This window comes from Chrysemys picta, chromosome 2 (genome assembly GCF_011386835.1).
Source record: "Chrysemys picta bellii isolate R12L10 chromosome 2, ASM1138683v2, whole genome shotgun sequence".
NCBI classification, from domain to species: domain Eukaryota; kingdom Metazoa; phylum Chordata; order Testudines; family Emydidae; genus Chrysemys; species Chrysemys picta.
The window spans coordinates 250,680,768-250,706,715 of record NC_088792.1 but is presented as its reverse complement, the minus strand read 5'-3'; the positions used below and the strand labels follow the sequence as shown (position 1 = coordinate 250,706,715).

Genomic DNA, 25,948 nt, shown 5'->3' with positions numbered 1-25,948 from the left:
TCTGTATGTATGAAACTATTGTTCCTTCCTAAGTGAAGTACTTTGCATTTGTCTTTATTAAACGTCATCCTGTTTACCTCAGATCATTTCTCCAATTTGTCCAGATCATTTTGAATTTTGACGCTATCCTCCAAAGCAGTTGTAATCCCTCCCAGTTTGGTATCATCCGCAAACTTAATAAGCGTACTTTCTATGCCAATATCTAAGTCGTTGATGAAGATATTGAACAGCGCCGGTCCCAAAACAGACCCCTGCGGTACCCCACTCGTTATGCCTTTCCAGCAGGATTGGGAACCATTAATAATTACCCTCTGAGTACGGTTATCCAGCCAGTTATACACCCACCTTATAGTAGCCCCATCTAAATTGTATTTGCCTAGTTTATCGATAAGAATATCATGCGAGACCGTATCAAATGCCTTATTAAAGTCTAGGTATACCACATCCACCGCTTCTCCTTTATCCACAAGACTCGTCATCCTATTAAAGAAAGCTATCAGATTGGCTTGACATGATTTGTTCTTTACAAATCCATGCTGGCTATTCCCTATCACCTTACCACCTTCCAAGTGTTCGCAGAGGATTTCCTTAATTATTTGCTCCATTATCTTCCCTGGCACAGAAGTTAAACTAACTGGTCTGTAGTTTTCTGGGTTGTTTTTATTTCCCTTTTCCCCCTGGCAGACACAGACAAGACTTCTCACGCTAAGGGCAGGTTTTAAGGAGGTGCCTCACAACCCTGGTTACCCCCAGGAAGGATCACAGAAGCCATTTGCCTATTGCAAAGTAGTGTACATTAGCAAAGATTACTTTTAACTTTATTGCATGAATGAACAATACGGCAGTAATGGCTGTTCATAAGTTTTTGTACACAAAAAGGACTGCAGATGGAACAAAAGTACTACTTAGTTTTCATGTCTCATTTCTAATATCAAGGCACGTGCAAAGATATTTCTTTGCACACTGTCAATATTTAAGGATTTGGAAGGGTTCTATATATACTGCCTGAACTCTGTATTTTGATTATAGCCAAGAGATCATTGTGACCCTAACAGCAGCCCAGTGCAAGAGGGCAAGGGGCTCATTGGTATCTGGCAGTAAGCTTCAAATGGCATGACCAGTTCGGCATACCCCAGTTCATAAAGGTCATAAACTGTATCTGATATGTGTCATGTAACGTGTCACTGGAAAACTAGTAATGCTGATCAGTAATATTCTTGCCTGGTGTATGTACTGTAAATGCCCAAGGAACCATACAAATGTGAAGGGAGTGGGTAAACAGGTTTCTCCAAGATAAAGACAAGCTGATGCCTCCAGCCAGGTGTCATCAGAGTCATTTGGTAATCACATGGCAAGGATTCATTTGCGTTGCAGCGGGAGGAACAGAAACATTTGCATTTTTGCAAACACCAATGGTGGAAGAAACCAGCATGGAACTTCCTTCACCACCAGATTCCACTTCTCCTTCCCCACAGCTTGAATTAACCTTACTTTGTGTGTGTAGGGGGCAGGGGGAAACCTTCAGAAGAATCCATTTCACAAGGTCACTGGACTATAAAAGAGAGGGGCAAAGAACCCCAAGTTACCTTTCAAAGGAACAGAGCTCTCTGGAGTTTATGGAAGATCCTGGCCAGAGGGGTGGTAATGTGTCTTGCTGGATGGCAGTGTGGTAAGAATCTGACCTTGAACTAAGACTACAGATTTGTTAAATCTTAATCTCTAGGAAGTGTTTTTCACTTTTATTTGCTTGTAACCATTTCTAACTCTATGCTTCGTACTTGAATTCATTTATAATTCTCTCTTCTTTTGGTAATAAACTTTTTACTTTTAATCTAAACCCACTCAGTGCTGTTTGAATTGAAGTGATTATTAACTCCAGTTAAAGTGATAAACTGTGCATTTTGTCCCTTTAGTGGAGCAAACAAACCTCTGATTGGTCCAGGAAAGGATTGCACATTGCAGAGCCCGTGGTTTTGGGAAAATTCAGGACTGTGGGGTGTTGGGGTCATCGTGCAAGGTGTAACCAAAAATCTGATGGATACAAATGTGAGACTGGGGTGTAACAAGCAGGCTGCTGGAGTCAGAGTTGCAGACCCAGAGGTACGTATCTCACAGACACTCAGTGCATGCTTGTAAGATAGCTGGGAGTGTCCAGAGAAGGGAGCTACAGCAGCATTGCTATTCAAGGCACCCAGGATTACAGGACAGGCAATTACACAACCCCTCACTGGTTTGGACTGTACCCAGAATCTGACAACCATGAAGCTTACAAATTTAAAGTTCAGTACTAAATGAAAAATATTTAAAAATTAATATAAATCAAATTACTTATCTGGCATTTAAGTAGCAAAGGATGTAAATTCTGCTAAAATAATAATAAATAATAAATGGTAAAAGAAGGGTATGTGTATTTCACTCGTTGCATATTTCCACTAGGAATTAAATCACATTTTAAAAGGTCCAACAACAGAATTGGTTCTCTCCCTCCCAGATATGTCTGCTATGCTGAGTGTCTTTTGGATAAACTTCCTTTATTGGTGTATACATTTTATATGAATTAAGCTCCAATGTTTTCTAGTTTAGTTAGCTTTCTGCTTAGCTTTTATATTGCACCACAAAACTTAGGTAATTTTTCTTTGATTTTTTTCCATGTTTGTTTTTTACTCTGAATATTTTCACCCAGGCTTTCAAATCCACAAATAGTTGTCTTACCGCAAAGTTTAGTCTGGAATGCAGAGGTTAGCGTTTCAATCTGACTGAAATTAGCCACCAAAAAGACATGCTCTTCATGAGGTTCACTTCCAATGGACTTCAAGGTGTTCATATCCACTCTCCCCACACCAATGGCAAAAATCAGGATGCCTGAGTTCCGGGCTTTAGCTGCAACCTCTGCCACGGGATCCTGTGGTCTCCCATCTGTCACTATCATGATAATTCTGGGCACATTCTGGCTCAGTGGCCGTGCCCCTTCCGATTCTGAAAATGCAATGTTCAGTGCATACTGAATAGCCAGCCCAGTCATGGTGCCAGTGGCCAGGTGCATCATTCTTTTCACTGCTCGTTCCACATCATGTTTCCTCCTGAACGTCTTCAATGAAAACTCATGTTTGACTGTGCTGCCATACTGAATGAGGCCTACTCTGGTGATGTCAGGACTGATGTCTAGGAACTGCAAGATGGTTAAAATGAATTCCTTCACTTTTTCAAAGTCGTAAGGACGTACACTGCGCGAGCTGTCGATGATGAAGACGAGATCAAGACGTTTGCGGTTGCAAGAATTCTCTGGAAGAGGGAAAAAGAACAAAGATAATTTGACTAGAATTCTAAAATACAAAACAGATCAGCCTGGCCCAAAGACTCAACTGTGCTGGCAAAACAATGAGCTACTATGTATCTCAAGGGAAAGCAAAGTCCAGCCACGGACCAAGTACTATTTTTCTACAATTCAGCACCCAATGCAGAGGGGTGATCTCCAGAGAGTACAATTTCCATGGCACGTGTGTGCTTGCATACATGCACACACACACCTTCTAGTAACATTCTGGTCATTTCTGTCCCTCACTGCACTTTCCTTTCCCTCTCGTGTACCTCCTATCCTGCTCCTCTGACTTTTTCAATGCCTGTTATTGAAATCCCTCTTCCCTTCTCTCCTCCTCCTCCTTCCCCTACATTTTCTCTCTGTCCTTCCCATCATGCTTTTTCAGTCTCTCTGTTGTTCCAACAATCTCTCTTTTCTCCTTCCTCCTCCACATTCCCGAATCCAAATTTCTCATTCTTTTAGCTATCTCACTAACGTTTTAATCTTTCTCTATTCCCATTACCTTTCAGCACTTTTCACCACTGTACGGAGGGAAAGAGGAGGAAGAGGGAGTTGGCATAGGTATTATCATATAGTCTTTAACTGCATGGTCACATACTATTTTTTCCACTGGACCCCTGTTTCATTCAGTGCACAGGATGGGCAATGCTGACCGAATGAGCAGCTATTCAATATTTTGTTTTGTCCTCATTGTTCAAACTATGGCCCTATGACTTATTTACTGCACACTATTCAAACTCTGCTCTGAAGACAGAATTATTACTTTCCTCATGGGCTTTTCTATGGAACTCATCACTAAAGTATCTGATTGCTTTGCATACATTAATTAATTATTTTTTATCTGTGATGAATGGAGGTATTATTATCCCTATTTACAGAAGGGGAACTGAGACACAGAGCATTTAAAGGTTAAAACTGTCTGCTAGTTTTGTATCCTATTTGAGATGCAATGGGCCTGATTTTTCAGAGAAGTTGGCATTACATAGTGCTGTACACATTCAAAGCACAGCTCTCAGTGACTTCAACAGCAGCTGGGAATACTCAGCACTTCTGCCAATAATACCTCAGGGTAACTTGCCTTCTATCCACACATGCTGGAATTCAACAATATTCACTTTGGGACCATCTTTTTCTCTTCCTGCAGTCCCTTGTCTCGTTCACTACACACCTTTCAGCTTCTGCAACAAATGGGGCAGGATTGTATAGACAATAGCCTACTTCACTATCCAGAGCACCATCTATCTTGTGCTCCAAATGAGGCAGGAGTCCTATGAAAAATATAGTATGTGATCAGGTCAGTCAAGATTGTATAATACATACGCACAAGTAGGGTAGCCACTCGCAGGTTCCTGGGATACTGGAGGTTCCAGGACTTCCAAGAATGGCGTGACCCTCCCCCACACTGGTGTCACCTTCCACAAACAGTGCATGTGAGGTTATGCCATACAAAAGTGCCCCCACTGGTGTGACCTCACATGTACAGTGCATGTGAGGTCATGCCACATGGAGGGTGCCATCTTTAAGTGCATCCTGCTCTGTCCCACTAGTGTGACCTCAAACACATGGTGCGTGAGGTCATGCTGCATGGTGGGCACCATGTTTAGATGCATGTCCTCCCACCAGTGTTACCTCGCACACATGGTATGTTCAAGGTCATGCCAGAGGGAGTAGAGCAGCAGGCTCTTAAAAATGGTGTCCCCCATGCAATACCAGAGAAAACCACATCCAGTTTTGTTCCAGTGCCTGGCGCAGGACAAACCACCCAAAAGAGGACTGTCTGGCTCAAAGCCAGACAAGTGATCTCCCTACACACAAGGGAACTGATTTAAAGTTAAATCGGTGCAACTTCTGTGTGTAGACAAGCCCTTAAGTTCTCTTGTGAACAGCTGAAAAATATTAACTCCATGTTTCTGCCAATGAGAAGGAAAGAAAAGGATCCTGTTTCCATTCACTAAATCAGAGGCCTTTCCACAGGCAACCAAAAACATTTGTAGGCATAGAATAGAAATGCTTTTTGCTGACCATAAAGTAACTGCATGAATTTATTCCTGTGGAATCTACAGTGCAGCTTTATTCATAAGCAGACGAATAAGCAAGAGCCACATAGTCTTGCAAAATCAAAGGATGTTGAACATAAGCCAAAATGAGCAGAAATGGAATTCCAGTTCTAATGGGATACAGGCTTGCTGGCATATTAACCAATTTTCCATCTCATTATCTTACTGCTCTAATTATTACTTGTTTTAGTTAAAGCAAAATAAAACAAACACCACACAGGTGTGATGTGGGGTAATTTACAGGACTGCGTGCAAAAGGGAAGAAAACCAGCCACTGAAGAAGGGCTAAAGCTGCTTCTCTGGAAAGCTGGTGTTAAAACTAGCTTGTCATCAGTAGGGACAGGCCAAAACTGGAATCTCTCACCTGAATCCCTTTGTGTTTCACAGGGAATTTTCAATTTAAATCTAAGGATTTGGACTCACCTCAATGGCTCTGGTTCCCTAATTCCCCATGTGGGGATTCAGCTGGAGAGCTCTGTGTAGAGAATCTTGCACAGTATCTGCACAGTACTGGAATGTGCTATAGAGCACTGAATGGATTGATAGTAAGGGATAGAGTCCACTAGTGATACAATACATCAGTATTATTTTCATCAGTAAAATTCTTATCTATGGTAACCTCAGCTACTTGAAAATAAGACAATAGTTTCTTTGTGGATTTAAATCTTTGTCTTCAAATATTTTTTTTTAAAAATCAACAATTAGATTGTTTAAAGGTGCTATTTTGATGGGTTGGTGACTATTGTGACAGCTTTGGCATTATTAATGCTGACGTAACTCTCAGTTCAGTGAAAAATAAAACTTTAATCCTTGTATAACATACAACTGTTTAACTGAGGAAAATAATGGTATCTTGGGGTGAGTAGACCAACAGTGTGAGAACAATTCTCTTCCGTTTACATTTAAACTTTTGCTAGACTTCTGACCTTTTGTTTGGCACTTCCTCATTTCCTTGATTTTGCAAATTTTAACTTCTCACTTGCCCTATGTACTTTCTCCTTAATTTTGGGAGCTCATCCACTTATTCGCAGAGCAGATAAGCATTTCACAACTTTGGCAAACAACTCCAGACCTGATAGTAATCACCTTCAGTAGTTTATATGAGAAGTGGCACATTCCTAGGCTCTAGAAATGGGAAAGACCTGTTCTGTCATCTAGTTCAACTCCTGGCCAAAGCAGATTCAGTATTGTCAACCCCAGGAGTCCAAAAATCATGAGTCACATCCCTTCAAAATGATGAGACTGGCCCAAAAAACATGACAAAGAAGAAAAGTTAATATCAGTTTTTGGTTCCTTTTGATTTTTACACTCCCTCTGCCCACCTCCAGGGGGAATGTGACAATTACAGTGTTGTAACTCTCCCAAATGTATAGAATAAGGTGATTTTGGCTCTCATTGAAAGGATCCAACTGAGATCAAATTACATACATTTGTATAAAATGCTGCTATACAGTTGGCCATTATGTGGTCACCAAGAGCTTCGGGGGCCCAATAATATCACCAGCAACAGACAAAGTCTATTTAAGAACCAGTTATACAAACAGCTTTCAGGGATGGTTTACGTATACTTGGTCCTGGACTAGATGACTTATTGAGGTCCCTTCCAGCCCTACATTTCCATGATTCTAGCTTCTCCCCAACCCCCCAAATCTAATTAAGTAATTCTATGTCCCCTCCATCTCCCCATTCCCCAGCCCTGCAATTAATTATACACACCCAGCCCCCATATCAACTTTGACCTCCTAGCCTCACATTGATTCTGCTCCCCACCCCAGCCCTTTGCCCCATAAGACATCTCTGCATATCTGGCAGCTGTGAGGGTTCTTCAACCCCTCCCCAGCTTCAGGCAGCAGCTGCAGCAGGGTCTTCTTTCCCCCCCTCTACGCAAGCGCAGGGAGGGAGGTCAGTTCTAAGTGTTTTTCACTCCCGCTCCCCCTTCACAGGCCTCCTGTTGCAGGGATAGAGAGTGGAGAGGAAGGAGGGATGAGACAGAGCAGACCGACCAATGTTTCACAGAAGCGGAGGGGGAAAGTGACACCCTGTGCTGCTGGGCTTTCTTCTCCTGCCTCCTGTCTTCTGAAAATGTTATTGGCTGCTCCATCTCCCCTTCACTACCCCAAAACTCATCTCTGCTCCTGAGAGAAGTGGGAAGCCTTGACTGGCTACTCTTCCACAGGAGACAGGAAAATGGGGAAGGCAGCCAATCAGAGGACAGTTTCTCCTGGACAGGACTGAAAATCCATGAGCACTGGAGCTTCTGGGGAGACTGGCTCCAGTCAGGGCTAAAACCATGTTATTAAAGTGCAAGAGCTGGCTACAGTGAGATTTAATGTATATTTACTGGTTTGCCAAGCAGTGGGACTTCCACTACTGCCCCTAGGAGATTTAGGCTAACAGATCTCATTATCAGGAAGAATTCTCTGATATTTAGTCTACATTTTTCTCACATATTATTCCTAATTATACCCATTATACTAAATAATGCTCCTCCCCCTTCATGCTATTTACAGCCAAGATTTTGAAAAGTGACTAGTAGTTTTGGGACCCAACCAGAGACTCATTAAAAGGGCCTTGTTTTCCTAAGATGTGTTTGCAATACTTTCTGAAAATCAGGCCCCTCTATAGTGTCTCCAGTTAGGCTCCCAAAAACAGTTACCAAAAATCACTAGTCACTTGTGAAAACTTGGATCTACACCTTTATGTCCCTCCTTAGGTGTTTCTTAATCAAGTTATTTATATTTAGCCTTCACCGAAGGCTCTTAAGCAAAGTAAGCACTCATGGGATAAGAGGGAAGGTCCTCTCATGAATCAGTAACTTGTTAAAACACAGAAAACAAAAAGTAAGAATAAATGACCAGTTTTTACAATGGAAAGAGGCAAATAGCGGGGTTCCTCAAGGATCTATACTAGGACCAGTGCTGTTCAACATATTCATAAATTATCTGGAAAAAAGGTAAACAGTGAGGTGGCAATGTTTGCAGACGATACAAAATTACTCAAGATAGTGAAGTCCAAAGCTGACAGCAAAGAGTGACAAAAAAGGCCATCCCTAGACATTTTGGTGCGCTACGCAGCCCCCGCCCCTCCACGGGGTGTGTAAGTGTATGGCCCCAGGCCTTTGCGAGGTGGAGAGGGGGCTGGACCCAGGCCTCCACGGGGGAGGGGGGGGGCTGGAGCAGGCTTGGGGAGCAGGGGGGAACCGCCCCCCAGCACGAGCCGGCGGAGCAGAGCAGGTTGGGGCTGGGTCGTTCCACTTCCTGCCGCCCAGTGAGTGCAGGGCAGGCCCGGCTCGGCCCGACCCCGCATTCACGGGGCTGCGGGAAGTGGAATGACCCGGCCCCAGTCCAGTCCACTGCCCTGGCTCCCGGACTTTGGGGGAGGAGCGGAATCACCCCCCACCACTCACTGGCGGCGTGGCTGGGAGCCGGCAGAGTGGAGTGGGCTGGGGCTGGATCGCTCCACTTGCCACCGCCCGGTGAGTGTGGGGAGCGCCCAACCCCTGCTGCAGTCCCCCGGGACGTTGCTCAGAGGAAGGAGCGGAAGAGGTGGGGCGGGGCTAGGGCGGAGCAGGGGCGGGGCAGAGGCTTTGGGGAAGGGATAGATTGGGGGCGGGGCTGGGGCGGAGTAGGTGGGGGCAGCTTTCCTGGGCGTCTCAGCTGGCTGGGGGATCGGGCTGGCCGCTGGAGCAGCACGCAGCTGCGTAGGGCACCCGGAAATCTGGGGCCATTTGGTGCCCCAAATTTCCTGGTGCCCTATACAGCTGCGTACTTTGCCTATGGATAAGAACGGCCCTGGTGACAAATGGATCTCACAAAACTGGGTGACTGGGCAACAAAATGACAGATTAAATTCAGTGTTGAAAAATGCAAAGTAATGCACATTGGAAAACATATTTCTACTATCCCAAAATGGTGTCTAAATTAGCTGTTACCACTAAAGAAAGAGATCTTCGAGTCATTTTGAATAGGGCTCTGAAAACATCCACTCATTGTGCAGCAGCAATCAAAAAAGCTAACAGAATGTTAGGAACCATTAGGAAAGGGATAAATAAGAAGACAGAAGATATCATAATGCCACTATAAAAATCCATGGTATGCCACACCTTGAATACTGTGTGCAGTTCTGATCATCCCATCCCTGAAAAGATATATTAGAATTGGAAAAAGTACAGAGTAGGGCAACCAAAATGATTAGGGGTATGGAATAGCTTCCATCAAAGGAGAGATTAAAAAGACTGGGACTGTTCTGTTTGGAAAAGAGATGGGATATAATAGAGGTCTATACATTCATGAACGGTGTGGAGAAAGTGAATAAGGAAGTGGTATTTACCCCTTCACATAACACAAGAATCAGGGCTCACACGATGAAATTAATAGGCAGCAGATTTAAAACAAAAGGAAGTACTTCTTCACACAACACACAGTCAACATGTGGAATTCATTGCCAGGAGATGTTGTGAAGGCCAAAACTGTAACTGGGTTAAAAAAATAATTAGTTAAGTTCATGGAGGACAAAGCCATATCTCTTTCTCTAGTTTCCCACATCTCCACACCACCTTCTTCTTCTTTTTATAAAATGTAGAAATTTAGGGCTGGAAGAGACCTCAAGAGGTTATCTAGTCCAGTGGTTCCCAACCTTTTCTCTGCCATGGCATACCTCGAGTTCCAGGGGCTCTTCCCCTTGCCCTCAGCTGGCAGTTGCAGGAGAGGGAAGAGGCGGGGCAGAGGAGCCGACCGATTGCTCACACAGGAGGGGAAGGGAGAAGAGTGGGAGATTAAGCTCTGATTGATTGCTCCGCTCTTGGAGGAGGCAGGGCCATGGGGCAGATGGCCAATCAGAATGCAGCTCCCCCCCTTGTTCTCACATGTTCTTTAAAAAAAAATTCCGCAGCACACCTGTTTGGGCGTGATGGCACACTAGTTGGGAAACACTGATCTAAATCCATTCCCCATGCTGAGGCAGGATTAAATTCTTCTTGTTTCTTCTCTCTCTCAATCTTTTCCTCTTCCTCTTATTCTTGCCATCTCCCTTGTAGAACAATGGAAACCTTACCAAGCTTGTCTCAAAATGGGTTCATTAATTCATTGTGGGCCAAAAATAGTTCTTAGGCACTGACATTTACAAAGGTTTGAGTTCTGGTTTTCTTCTGCTATGAAAACAGACAAAGTTTGGGTTTGACAAGCTCTCACATATTCACGCATATTTGCACAAGATTTCTTTGTTTGTCAGGAGTAGGTCTGGCCTCCTGGCCATAATAGCAGAGAACTTATGGCTTTTACTTAATAAACAATATTCAAACTTGAAATTCACTAGCAAGGAGAGCCTCACTTTATTCACAGAGATTTAAGATAAAAAATGCTTTCCAAAAGCTTAGATAGGAAGTGGATACAAATAAATAAATAATTCCAGGGAACTGCAAAAGCTTTGCAAAGGCACATCAAACTTGAACCTACACTGCGAGCTCTTCAAGGCAATTACTGTCTCCTCTTTTCTGTTTGGAAAGTACTTATCACATTTTCTGGTTATCATCAAAAATAAATACATATGAATAATTCTGAGTGCTTTTTTTGCACAGCCTTTCTTCAGCCTTCATTTTCTTTTCTCTCCTTCCTCCCTTCGCAATCTTCTCCTCCATTCCTTATTGTAAAGCAGGGCCGCCCGGGGGGGGGGAGGGCAAGTGGGGCAATTTGCCCCAGGCCCCGCAGGGGCCCTTCGAGCCCTGGCCGAGAATACCTTTCCTGGCTAGAGGCGCCTTTTTAATTTTTACTTACCCAGCGGCGGTCCGGGTCTTCGGTGGCGGGGGCCTTCAGTCGTTCTGGGTCTTCGGCAGCATTTCGGTGGCGGGGGGCCCTTCAGTCACTCCGGGTCTTCAGCGGCAGGTCCTTCAGTGCTGCCGAAGACACAGAGTGACTGCAGGACCCGCTGCCGCCGCCACCGACTCGGAGCGCCGCCCGGTGAGTACGTCCGCTCCCCCGCTTTGCCCCAGGCCCCCTGAATCCTCTGGGCGGCCCTGTTGTAAAGTCCTTCAGTAGGGTGACTTGGAGAAAAGCTTTCTCTAATGTTTTACAACCTCCAGTCACTTCTTCATTCCCTCTCTGCCAAAACCTTCCATCACGTTCCAGCAGTGATCCTGCCCACAGTCTCTTCCATTTCCTTCCATACACAAACACTCCATTACCAATCACTGCAGGAGATCATTACATTGTCCCCTTCTTTACCTCTTCCTTCCTACTTTTTCCATATTCACCCACACCCAAGCACCATGGTTATGATTAATAGCATTAGTTAGTACCTCCCCTCCCAGAGCACCAAAGAAAGAAATGAGTTCAAATAGTTCTTTAATTCCCTACTCGGGTATGGAGTATTGATATGAAGCACACACCTTGCCATCTACATGGATAACAGGGACACAGATTCTGATGCCCTAGAATTCCTCAGTTGTCCTCACTTGTTTCAGCTGTTCTCAGCTAGGTCTGAATGTCACTTGTGCTCTCAACTCAGAACAGATGATACATGTAAGGGACTAAGAATCAATTTCCTGAGCAACCACAGGGAAGTGCTATTGTGCAGGAGCACAGCTAGTGCTACATTTAATCCAGTTTCTATGCACAGTTTGGCGGCATTTTCCCCTCCTTGCTTCCTCCTCCTCCTGCCCATGTAACAAACCATAACAAAAACATGAACGTAAAATAATGTGTAGGTATAGAGGGGATTCTTAATTTCTTTCTTCTCACAGGCCTGAAACTTCTATGTGGCCTACTTCTCAGCCTTCCTATGGCATCATACTGGGGACATGGAAATAATTATAGCTGAGAAAGGCCAGGTTTAAAAAATAAATAGCTTTTGGAGGACTTGGTTGGAAAATTCAACAAAAAGCAATATAACTTTAATGAGTTTGTACTGTTCTCTCAGGATACAATATTAAAATATTTTAAAAGGTATCTAACAATCTTCTTTTAAAATATGAATTTCTGACTCTGTATACCAATGGAAGTTTCCTATACATTGTAAGCTGTCAGTCATCTTAACATTAATCATTAAAGGGATTACTTGTATCCAGAGGGAACGCATTCTCACATTTCAGGAGTTGTCTTTTCTGGTTGCCATAAATTCCTTTGGAAGCAATACCATCAGCTTTCAAAGCAATTTTCTCCTCTCTTTGCTCACAAGACCACTTTTCTGCTTAACCACCCTTCCTTGTAAAGTGAAGGAGTTTCTCAGAGTCCCCTGAAAAATGCTACTTACAGTATTTTCACAATCATTTTGCACATCTGCAGTTTTTTCATTGGTAAATTGAAGAGCTCACACTGGAGCCAGGAATGCTACATTTTTGGATGTTTCACGTTCTTTTTTGGCCTGACCTTCCCCTACAGGGAAAATATACATAGCAGGTTTAGTATTCTGTATGAACGAACACACACACACGCACACAAAGTGGAGTTTTTAATTTTAGAGTTCAGAGTGGTAGCCGTGTTAGTCTGTATCAGCAAAAACAACAAGGAGTCCTTGTGGCACCTTAGAGACTAACAAATTTATTTGGGCATAAGCTTTCGTCAAAGCAAACTGTGTTCCAAACAGATATAGTACATAACAGTAGTTTGGTGATTGTGTTTTTTCAAACAAGCAGTTTCAAGTAGAGTAGGAGCCGGCAATCTTTGGCACGCGGCCCATCAAGGTAATCTGCTGGCAGGTCGCGAGACAGTTTCTTTACATTGACCGTCCGCAGGCCCGGCCCCTGGCAGCTCCCAGTGGTTGTGGTTCACCATTCCTGGCCAACGAGAGCTGCGGGGGCCATGCTTGCAGACGGTCAACGTAAACAAAATGTCTCCTGGCCCGCCTGCGGATTACTCTGATGGGCCGCGTGCCGAAGGTTGCCGACCCTGAAGTAGAGAATGCACAATTTAGAAAGAATAAAAACTTTTTGCAGTTTGGTACATGGTTTATAGTATTGTCTCTAGAAACAGTTGTTCCTTTAGTGAATTACAATCTCTATTTAAATAAAGATAGCTAGAGAAATACCAGTGTATCAGAGAAACATTATGGATAGAATTAGGACAGCTTTCAGAAAAAAACTGGACAAAAACATAACTTGTTTTTATTGTACCACTAACAGAACACTTCCCTCCCAGTGTCATAATGGTTACTGTATTAGTAACTATCTGCTGGAAAGAGGCCAGTTCTATTTGATGCATGACTTAAAAATAACCAGTAAAATCTAAAACACAACAATTTGTAAACTATGTTAGTGTTAAAAATGTGAATAGAGATTGTCCAAAGTAGGGCTATCAAGTGATAAAAAAATTAATCAAAATTAATCACGTGATTAAAAAAATTAATTGTGATTAATTGCACTGTTAAACAATAGTGGAATACCATTCATTTAAATATTTTTGGATGTTTTCTACATTTTCAAATATATTGATTTCATTTACAACACAGAATACAAAGTGTAGAGTGCTCACTTTATATTTATTTTTGATTACAAGAATTTGCAATGTAAAAAAACAAAAGAAATAGTATTTTTAAATTCACCTAATACAAGTACTGTAGTGCAATCTCTATCATGAAAGTTGAAATTACAAATGTAGAATTATGTACCAAAAAACCTGCATTCAAAAATGAAACAATGTAAAATTTTAGAACCTACAAGTCCACTCAGTCCTACTTCTTGTTCAGACAATCGCTCAGACAAACAAGTTTGTTTACTTTTGCAGGAGATAATGCTGCCCGCTTCTTGTTTACATCACCTGAAAGTGAGAACAGGCATTCGCATGGCACTGTTGTAGCCAGCGTTGCAAGATATTTATGTGCCAGATGCACTAAAGGTTCATATGTCCCTTCATGCTTCAACCACCATTCCAGGGGACATGCGACCATGCTGATAACAGGTTCTGCTCAATAACAATCCAAAGCAGTGCGGACCAACACTTGATATGATCTTTGGATTCCTGGCTGCACCACTTCAGCTTTGTGCCATAATTTTTCCTGTTTTGTTAATGGTTGTATATGCACTTTGTCATCTGGCTCCAGATCTGGCATATCTCTTCCACATCTGTTGTAATAAAACATTTGTCTTTTTTGTTGGTTTCTCTGTAGTTCACCAAGTGAAGCACCTTGTTACCCAGTCTCAAACAACCTTCACTTTGTCAACAAGAGTATCTTCATTCTCTGGCTCGTCTTTAGGCTGGACTAGAATATGGCCCTGGAGAGGGAGTATTCCTGTAATCTAGTAGTGCTAAGTATGGTTGAGCCTCTGTACTCTTCACTTTTTTCAGTAGTTTCTTAGCAGTTTTTACTGCTGATTTCACCTTGCCATTGCTTTGACCATACCCCGGTGAAGATGTGTGATCAAAATCTCAGTCCTTACTGAAATTCTGGAACTCTCCTGAAGCAAACTGTGGTCCACTATCAGAACACACAATATCCAGTATCCCATACTGTGCAAAGTGTGTTTTTATCTTCCACGTGACTGTTCTGGACCCTGTGTCTGGTAAATAGTCTATCTCCCAGAAATTAGAAAAAGAGTCTACAATGATCATGTATCCTTTGTCTCCAGAGTAAACAAATCCACTCCCACCTTTGCCAATGGTTGTTTTGGAACTTCATGTTGCCACAGGGTCTCTTTCGGTTGACAGGCTTCCCAGGATCTGTATATATCACACTTTTCCTTGAATGTCTGTAATTGCTCATTCATTCCTGCTCAGTATCATAATTTCTCTGGCTCACTTTAAGCCACCTTCAATTCTCAGGTGTGACAAATTAACTTTGTGCATAATCTCATTCCTAAAAGTTGATGAAATAACTGCTCTTCCTCCCCAGAATATAATGCCATTCTGTACATACAACTCGCCTCTTGTCTGAAAGAATGGTGTTCTCTCTTTAGGTACTCTGTCTTTTGTTGCTGGCTATCCCTGTAGGAGCAGGAGTTTCAATGTCTGCAGCATTCTGTCTTGCTCCATAATTAAAATGATTTACAATGACCTAGAAAGGTAAACATTACTACCATTTATGACGGGACCTGGTGTGGGTCATGGCTGAGAATGCAAAATTCAGAACACACTGATAAAAAACAGGGCAGTCACACCCCAAAACTGGTGGTTATTCTAACATTAGAGTTCACCAAGTCAGTAACAAAAGTGAGCTCCTGTATCACCACACTGGTTAACAAGAAGCCAAAACACAGTCTCCTTAGGCAATCCAGCCCCTATCGCCACCCAGACATCTAGTCTTTAAGATGCAAGGTTACTAAAAACCAGATTAATCATACATAAGGTTCCTCTAATCACAAAGGTATAACCACTCCCCAAATCAATATATATAGTTTAGATTCTACCAAATACCACACTGTAGCTAATTCCTTTAGCAAAACTATAACTAAAGATTTATTAATAAAAAAGAAAAGGAAAAAAAGTTATTAAATGGTTAAAGGAATCATATACATTACAAGTGATTTCAGAGTCTGTAGCTCAGGTTCATAGCAGTGATGGTAAATCTGCTAGCTTGCAAAAAAGCCCTCTGGTTCACCCAAAGGGACTGGGGGTCATCAGTCCTTTGTTCAAAGCTTCCTTTTGTTAGAAAATCACAGTCCAGAGGTGAAGAACAGGATTGAAGACAAAGAAGTGATGTCACAGTCTCCTTCTATACATTCAGCTCAAGTGCATGGAAAGTTATTGGCAAAAGATGGAGTCTAAAAGAGCAACACTCCAATGCGGAAACTACAGAACCCGAACCACCAAAAAAGAAAATCATCCTTCTGCGGGTAGCATCTGACTCAGATAATGAAAATGAACATGCATTGGTCCACAGTGCTTTGGATTGTTATCGAGCAGATCCTGTTATCAGCATGGTCGCATGTCCCCTGGAATGGTGGTTGAAGCATGAAGGGACATATGAACCTTTAGTGCATCTGGCACATAAATATCTTGCAACGCTGGCTACAACAGTGCCATGCGAATGCCTGTTCTCACTTTCAGGTGATGTAAACCTTGTAGGCTTTAAAATTTTACATTGTTTTATTTTTGAATGCAGGTTTTTTTTGGTACATAATTCTACATTTGTAATTTCAACTTTCATGATAGAGATTGCACTACAGTACTTGTATTAGGTGAATTTAAAAATCCTGGTAACCATGAAATATCACCCATTACTTAAAAGTGCACTTAATAATTGGGTGTAGGTGAAGCACTTGACCTAACAAAAGGAGCGGATCTCAATAATATCTAAAATAAAAATAATAGTGCTTTCAAACCCCATATGAATAAGGAAGTTTTTAGATGTTGGGGCAAATGTCGCTATGATAAGTGGTAGGATTTCTTTAGGGATGGACAATCCTAAAAACAAACAGATGTAGCGGATGTATTTAAAAGAGAGAGAGAGAGACAATGTGCAACCTAGGTTTATATGCAACCTGAGAAAACACTTTCAGAGAAGAAAGGAACCAACAAAACTATCTGTATTAGGAAATTTCATACATAGGTTTGAAGTAGCAATCAAGGTAGTATCTAGAATGTATAACCTCATGATTATGTTTTTAAAGGACAATCTGGATAAAGCTATTAAGTCAAGGAGTGCAGCTTGTAAATATGAAATAAAAGTAAAAGAATGGAATGGGATAATGCAGATGATAAATATTGGCTTTACTACTAACCAAATAGTGCAAGTGCAGCACTTTTTAGTTTACAGAACATATGTTCATCTACCTCTATATAATAAAACATATAATATTGCCTCAGATATCTGTATGAAATGCAAAACAGCCAGACCCTCTTTCATATACATGATATGGGACTTCTGGATGGTACAAAAATTTTGGAAAACCATCCTGAGAGATATAAAAAAAATTAGAGATAGAACTCTAACAGGATTTAAAGACATTTCTATTAGGGCCTGTTAAAAACTTTCCTATTGGGAATAAGCAAACTACTCCTATTCTTGCTCTTTATAGCAAAAGCAGCAATCTTAAATATGTGGACCCAAGCAACAATTCCTAGCGTAGGTCACTGGAAAATAATATTAATAGACTATACTGTAATGGAAGGCTTAACAAATTTTGTGAAAACAGTGCCAAACTCACAAAAAAAATGGATAAAAGTAACAGTGTACTTCACACAGGAAAAATTACAATAAAATATTGAAATATTTTAGATGCTTTGATATAGACACAGTAATCATATACTTACAGGATAGTCAAAAAGAATATACGGAGAGGATAATCCCTCCTCCCCCTCAGTTTTCCTTTCTCTCTATTTCCTTGAGGCTCCCTCCATCCTCAGAAAACATTCAGCTTCCCCCCCCCAAAGACAAAAATTAATATGAATGATCACACCCACCCAACACACCCAACATGTTAAGGTTGTATTTAAATAATTTTGGGGAAAAAGGGGGTGGAAATGGTAACAAGATAACAAGATATGATCAACATATAATAGGTTGCTTCATGCTGTTAATTCTGTATTAAGATATGAATGTAATTGTAATGTCTTATTGTCAATGGCTGAAAATATCAATACATAAAATCTCAACCCTCCTGTGACGGGGTGTACTTGCCCTGCACTACAGCGGAAGGGGTTAAGGCAGCATTCTTAGCAGCGGAAGCCACGCCCCCCTCGACCCAGCTGGGCATGCTCCAGCTGCTGCTGCAATATTAAAGAGAGCAGCCTAGCTCAGCCTGGGCTGACTGCAGAGGAGGAAGGATGCACCTTGCCGGCTCCAGCCGAGGAGCAGCCGGGATCCTGGACAGCAGGAGACACCAAGACCCAGGCAGGCGCCTAGGTATCTGCGGATGCCCAGGGAGATTGCAGTCGTTTGCCGAGTAGCCCAGAGACACCGAAGACACTCCAACTTCAACTGCAGGAGTCACAGTAGGAAATAGCCCAGGGAGGGACTAGCCAGTGTCCCTGCAGCAGTCGGCATGGTGCAGGCGGATTCTCAGCCGACTTAGTGGCGAACCAATTCGCCACTACCAGGGCTCTGGGCTGGGACTCAGTGGAGCAGGGAAGGCCTGGGTCCCCCTACCCCAGCTGCCCCCTTTGGGGGGGCGGCCCATCAAACCCCCTCCTACTGACGCTGGCCATTGGGCCGTGCTGCCCTGCAGCCTAGGGGAGTCCTACTGAAACCGACCCTTAGGCCATGCAGCCGTGAGGCTGAGGGCAGCCATATCGACTTTAACTGCAGGGCTACCATGCCCTTGCCCCACTCCTAGGGTGACGGGGTGTTCTTGTCCCACACCACTTCCCCTCAAAAAGAAAAGAAAAGAAGGCCATGCTAAGCAGTTTTCTGGACCAAATGCAAGATGAGGGAGATAAGGAACCATGTTTTCTTGTGTCTCTCTTCCTCAGAGCCACATGAAAATCTTTTTAGTTTTTATAAATTTTCATTTTATTTTGGGGAATTTTCTTATTTCTTTAAAATGTTGTTTCATTTCTTTTTATTACATTTACATTAATAAAATACCTCAAATGACCGTATATAAATAAAAACAGTATATAAACCTTATTTATCTATACTACATCATTTTACTAAGCATTATTCATTATTCTACACCTTGAGACACTCACCAACCCCACTACAGTTACCCATCCCACAATACCCCAGACAGCTCATTGAAATGTACCCAATACTGCAGCCCTCAAATAACCCCCTCTTCTGCATCCCACTCAGAGAGACAAAGCCTATGGGACAAATCTTCCCAACCCTTACTGCTTCTTTCTGCAGCCATCCCAGTCCCCACATCTATATCCCTAGGGTGCCCCATCACCCCTTATATATTCTCCCTCCTCTTCTGAACCTCAACCCCCCAATAATCCTGCTCCCTTCGGGGTGGGAGACCCAGGGGGGAATTGGGTCCTGTCAGGGGGAGCCAAGCCAAACCTGAGCAGCACTGTGACCCCGTGTGCCAGGTTGCAATGCGGGAGCAGGGAGTCAGGCCCAGCCCCGGAGGACAGGAGCAGCAGGAGCCTCCACCGAGGGGCGAGTTTTTCATTTTATTTTGGGATATTTCACATATGCAAAATACATGGGGCTCTACTCATCCTGCTACAATACTTGTATGTTATAATTACCCGTTCCCTGAGCCATCCTATCTTCCTTCCCTCAGCCTGCAAGGTTTTACATGACTCTCTCTCTCTCTTTTTATATATATATATATAGAGAGAGAGAGCGCTCATAGATTAAACATTAAGAGAGAAGTTCATATACATAACCAATAACACTTTTTATAGCAACAGCCACTTTTCTGAAGTTAGGTCAGTGTAAATATTTCATTTATTATATATACACAAACACACTCATGCATACACACACATCTATTCTTAATCAGCTCAGTAAAAATAACTTACTATTTGTTATAATTATTCTGTTGTAAGAAACTTTAAAGAAAAAGTGCTACAAAGGAAGTGAATTGGAACTGAAGTAGTTTGATAGCTAGGAATACAGGATAACTTTAGGGGGCGGGGGAGGAAGCTTGAAATTAAACCAATTTATAGTAATCCAGCATGCTTAGCATAATTTCCCCAGAGTGAATTCCAATAACATTATTGCTACTTAGCCTTTGCAAACAAAATGTATTTCAAATCTTTAAAAGGAAAATTAGTATTATTATTAATAAATAATAATAATAATATTTGTTAAAGATAAGTGGGGCAAAGTAAGCAGCCACAAAACAAAACAAAAATACTCTGAAATGTAGGAGAAAGATTGGGGTGAACCAAAAAACAAGTTAAACACCAGAGGTCATTCCTTCTAAAGCCCGCCTTAAACTCACTTCTTCTATTAGACCTAACAAAGTATCATGGATCATCAGAAGAAAGTTCTTGCCTTATACAATTACAAGTCTTTTCTTATGATGTCTATGTGATAGCATTTTATACTTACTGTTTTTCATTAAGTCTAGATTTTTATCAACCTGTCAAAATGGCAGGGATAAGGCACAACAGAGATTAAAACCCAACCAAACATGTTTCACTGACCCAGACTCCTAAGCACGATTTTCTATGAAGTCATAAAGATAAAATAGCAACTTTAAATAACAGCTGATGTTTCCTATGCAGTCAGCCTAAGAGAGCTTAATCCTTCAATAAATAAGCCATCGTCTTCATCAAGATAGTGCATCAATAGAACATACAAGGATTCTAATAGTCCAAGAAGATTCTCATTTCATTATGTGGGATTTTTTAGATTTTTTTTAAATATTTGTGTTTGTATATTTTAATTCCTGTAAAAGCAGCTAATACTGTAAGGATAAGTTCTTTACACAAATCAAATTATTTAAGTAAATACATTTCTTCCTCCTTTCAAATGTCAGAGCAATTTTGTGGGCTATGCTTCTTCAGGAAACTCTGGTTCACTATGCCATTTGGCATGGGCAAGATACAAATTATAGCAGCTCCTGTTCAGGGAACTTTTACAAGGCATTCATTAATGGAGGAAATGCAAGGCATTTTCTGGTCTAGCCCATGAATATACATGAAACCTGGAATCAGACCCTTTGGTTCCTACATCACATTACAATTAATTGAGTCCCCCACCTAGAATTCAATAGCTCTGTGACCCATACAACATATAGTCATTTATTTCAGGGTTTAACTAACTGTTGTTTCTCTAAATTCACTTAATAGTTTCTAGATTTCAAAGAAGCCCTGTTTTTCTATCCCATACAAGTAAGATTCAGACAGTACTAAAGTTTCATCTAGTATAAAATATGGGTATTTCTTTGGTGTTCATAAATTAGACACATTTTGGAAAGCACAAATCAGTGCTAACAAGAAACAATCCCAACAAGTAATGTGTCTATAGTCCACAACCCCAGGTGGCTCATTGGAAAATATCTCCACTCTGACAAAACTCAGGTGCTCCTTTCTCTTCTGCCACTCCAGCCCACAACCAAACTCAAACACCCACTTCTTCCTCATGCTTCTGAACACCTCTTCTAAGTGTCCAATCACACCCCCTTGATTCATTAAGGTCATGCTACATGGTGGACCCAGGAAGGATAAATGGGGATGTGTGTGTTGGGGGTAATGAGGGATTTAGGTTGGAGCTAAAGACTGCCTAGTTGAAAGAGAGGCTGGCAGCATAAAAAACTGAAGTAGCTAATAGATCTGAGCAATTCCATTAGCTAAATTTGGTGAAATTCAGTTAGGTTATCATGAATTAAAGGAATAAATCTGTGTTTAATTCTGGAGTTTCAGACGTGACCTATATCCACAATATTACCATCATGCATGGGAGGGAGGGCTTGGAGTTTGTAAATATGTAGTTGTTAGAACCCAAAGGGGAAAAATGGGCAAAATTTCAGAATGAACAGTTTAAAATGTTTCTTTTGCAAAAGGGAACAATGAAAAGTCACATCGAAAAATTAGTTGTCCTCAGAAGAATTATTGTACCAAATCTGGAGTCTAAATTCACTAATAAAATATAAAATACAAGGATTTTAGTCCTATTTTAAGAGAGAATCAAAATGCAACCTTAATTGTAAAGTCAATTCCCGTGGCTCTCTACTATGGCATATTTGTAATTCATCCACTCAATTATATTAGATTGTGAGTAGTGGAACATGACCCTGACTAATTCATGACTTCCAAAAAGCTGACCAGACCACTATCTTATGAAGTGGGATCCATGATCAACCAAAATGTACTGGGCAGCTCTATATATTCCAGCCACTAGCTAAATGTTAGTCTCCTCCACAGCTTTTCAGCACAGCAGGGGAAATCTCTACCCATTTGAAGAAAATCAACATGATGAAAATGAAGGGATTATCTTTGAGTGTCTAAATAGGAGACCAATAAGGTCCATTTTCATCAGCTGTTGATTAAATTTGATACAAATTCCCTCATCCCAGCAAACACATGCACAGCTAGAACTTGCTAAAAAGTGCAGTGGTCAGACAGCTGTGACAGGATCTCATATAAACATCCTCTCTCTAAACAGGTAAGACAGGGTCTCTCTCCAATGCAATAGTTCCATATCACACATTTATTTGGAGAAAACACACACCAGTTAGAAATAAATTACATCGGTCTAGCAGATTGATAGCAAACTCCTTCTCCCAACAACAAACCGGTAAGTCAAAATCTCTCTCATTCCCCCCTGCAGATGGCAGACTCCCTTTTACTATAATTATCCCAGCCAGCATCTGGCCAATAAGCCATGCATTTACAGTTTGTGAGTAAAGTACCTTGTGGGTTAGCACCATTTCTTTGGCTTGAAAATGCGGGTGGAAGATGTCTCTCCCTGGCGGAGGCACTGAAAAGTAGAGTTTGTCCAAACAGCAGTAGGAAGCATGTAATCATTTTCTTCATTTTCGTGAAGAAAAAGCAAGATGGACAATCAGGGATGCAAAACTGTGACAAAGAAAAGAAATGAAATGAACTCTTTGATTACACAAACTATGTGTACTTATGCTGTGCTTATGGCAGCCACCCTGCCCTCACTTCCCCCCTTCTACCACACCCAGACACACTGGTTTAGAACAACTCTCATATCCATCAAAAGACGGGTCGACATAATTAAGTAATTCACGTTAGCAAACTACAGTTTGGCCTTTATGAGACTGGTATAAATAGATGACCTTCATAGTTGACATTGTTAACAGATCTACTCCTAGGTCATTCACAAGAAGCAAATTGATGGAAGTCTAGAAAAGGGACTTTCACTCTGTGATCCTACCACTTACTATAAGTAGGTTTGAAATAGCTAAAAACAAAGCACCACCCTGTTGAAAACCCTGAACTTTCAGTCGGTGGAGTGTATTTTCTAAAAATAAATTGTCACCTTATACCATCTAGTGCTAGTAAACTCTCAAAAAATATGCTTGTGAAGAGTTGCCATGGATTTGGTGGAAGGAAGACACACACCCACACACATATGAATTTCAAGAAAAAAGCTCAATTGGCTGCACCTTTCACACTTCACTTCTCAACTCCTTTTCCCGTTTACACAGGGCCGGAGGTTCCTGAGAATTTTTTTGCCACTACTGTTCCATGGCACAGATTTGAAGATCAGAGTTCCAGTCCGTTTCTCTTCAAACTTACTGTTGACAGTGTCTTTCCATAGTATCCTCAGTCTTCCATGTCCTTTCTTGCTGTCCTCTTCCTGATCATTCTTTTCCCATTCTTATCACAAGTCCAGCCCACTTCAAACATGCACTCTCCAGCCTATCACAGAGTCACAAGTTTCTCTTCCCTGTGCACTTATTCTCCTCAGTATATTATTTTCTACTACCTGTATCATCTTCTTTTCTTCCATCTCCGTAAGACCCACAATTTCCAAACCATAGAGCAGGCATGGGCAAACACACACAGCATACATTTTTCCTTTCAGTTTGTTACTTACTTGCCAGTCCCACAGAACTCCTGGCATCTTTTTCACTGCTGCCCATGCACATTGATTCCTCTTTTCAATTCTCCAGATCTCTCTGATGGCACTAAATGTGCTTCCCAAGTACACAAATTCTGTCTTCTGATTCAACTTCTCTCCTGAAACTTCAAATCAGCAGCTCTTCTTCCACCTCCCCTACTTTCATAATTTCAGTATTCTTTGTGATTACCTTCAAACCATGGCCTTAAAACACAGACATCTGCTCTGATAGCAAAAAGTAATTAGTAAATAAGGTGTCAGCCAAAAGGACCAAGTCATCACCATATATTAGTTTTTCCTGAGTCTCCACAGGCTTGGTTTTCCTGCTCATTAACTCCATAACTAGGATGAAGAGAAGCGGATTCAGTACACTGCCTTGTCTCAATCACACTGTCACCTCAAAACTGTCTGAAATTCCATATATTGTCATCACCAGCCCTCCCCCTTTTTGGCCAACCACCTCCACCATCCAAACATGATGCTGTGGTCAATGGTTCTTACAACCTGAGGGGCATCCAGTTCAGAACGCATGAGGAAAGAAGTTGAGAGGTGAGGTAACACATCCCAGGAATCACCCCCCAACACCTACTGCTGGCTACCCATACTTCACCACCAAGGAGCCTTGCATTGGTAGCTGGCATGGTGATATCAGTGCAGAAAAAATGGATTTAGTTTACTCAGGAGGTGGCTATATGAGAAAAGAGTCCTATGAAAAATGGCAAGGATTTGGTAACGGGTAAGGAGAAGTCTCAGCCACATGGAGGAACAAGCTGGCAAATTTCACAGGCAACATTAAATCTCATAAGCACTTTTTAATGACAATTATCATCTAAACCAGGGGTCGGCAAGCCGCATGCCAAACGTTGCCGACCCCTGATCTAAACAATGCTTTATAAGATACTAGAAATGTTTTATTTAGTACATGAGCCCCAAACCTGACATGCAGAATCATATAGGGCTCCAGTCCTATCCCAGGAGCTAGCAAACTAAGGGTCCCAATTCTGTGAGGCTTTGAGTAAGTATTTGGAATCAATGGATGTTCAGCAGCACCTCACAGGAGGTGCACAGTACCATATAGGATAGGGCGCTAAATCTGTACCTCTGAAGAGCAGAGAGCCAGCAATGTGGTTATTCATGTTATGGCCCATCGTCCACTCATGATCTGTCCTTGTGTAGGCCCCACTCCACTGCAACCAGATTCAGCTTCTGACCAGCAGCCATGCAACAGGCCTTAGAAGCAGTGGATCTCTCTATTGGGGATGTGGTGTTTTGGTGCCTGCCCCAACTCCCCTTCAACTGTTTTCATACCAGGCCCCTAATGCAGAGAATGGGGTGCAAGTGTGGCCCCTTCTCTTGGTAGCAGCAGAATTTGGGGCCTTGCAGGCCAGTTTTCCCTCTGAAGTAGAAATTAGTGAGGCAGACTCAGGTATTTCCTTACTGTAATTTGTTTCCTTGAACAGAGATGAGACAAACTTACACTTGGCACAATACTATTCAATATCTTTTATTAGTGGCCTGGAAAAAAATATAAAATCATTGTTGTTAAAGTTTGCAGATGACAAAAATTGTCGGAGTGATAAATAATGACAGGTCAGTTCTATAGAGCCCTCTGCATTACATGGTCAACTGGGCTTACTCAAACAACATGCAAGGAGATGTTCGTGGGAACCAAGAACATAGGTAACACTTATAGGATGATGGACTATTGTTTGGAAAGCACTGATTCAAAAAGATTTAGGAACTTTTGAAAATTGGAGCCTAAGTGTCATTGAAAGTCAATGGGATTTAGGCTCCTAGATTAATAAGTGACTTTTGAAAATAGGACTTAGGTGCTTTTGAAAAGTTTGTCTTAGGGATCATGGTGGATAACCATTTAAACATGAGCTACCAGAGTGATGTGATGGCTAAAGGGAACAAATGTGATCTTCAGATGCATAAGCAGGGAAATATTGAGTAGAAGTAGGGAGATATTATGATCAGTGTATCTAGCATAAAAAGGATGTTGACAAATTGGAAAGGGTTCAGCAAAGAGGTACAAAAATGTTTCAAGAGCTGGAAATCTTGCCTTACAGTGAGAAAGATTAAAGAAGCTCCATCTGTTTATCTTAACAAAAAGAAGAATAAGAGGCAACTCGATCATGGTCTATAAGTATATTGGGATTATATACAGTAGAGGGCTCTTCAATCTAGGAGACAAAGGCACAACAACATCTAG

General features: G+C 41.8%; 1 protein-coding gene across 7 annotated transcripts in view; it reads right to left on the bottom strand.

Moving 5' to 3' along the window:
• MATN2 (matrilin 2) overlaps positions 1-25,948 on the bottom strand; it is a 101,370-nt gene that overhangs the window by 67,614 nt on the left and 7,808 nt on the right. For 4 of the 7 annotated variants that reach the window (XM_005291635.4, XM_065582161.1, XM_005291636.4 and 1 more), the window contains exons 2-3: positions 22,553-22,718; positions 2,713-3,282 (exon numbers count right to left, since the gene is read on the bottom strand). In XM_005291635.4, the coding sequence (XP_005291692.2) occupies positions 2,713-3,282; positions 22,553-22,676 (694 nt within the window). In that variant the 5' untranslated portion in view covers positions 22,677-22,718. Of the gene's footprint in view, positions 1-2,712; positions 3,283-22,552; positions 22,719-23,709; positions 25,249-25,948 lie in introns of those variants that run through there. The other 3 variants (XM_042845087.2, XM_065582159.1, XM_042845083.2) reach the window with 2 other exon arrangements.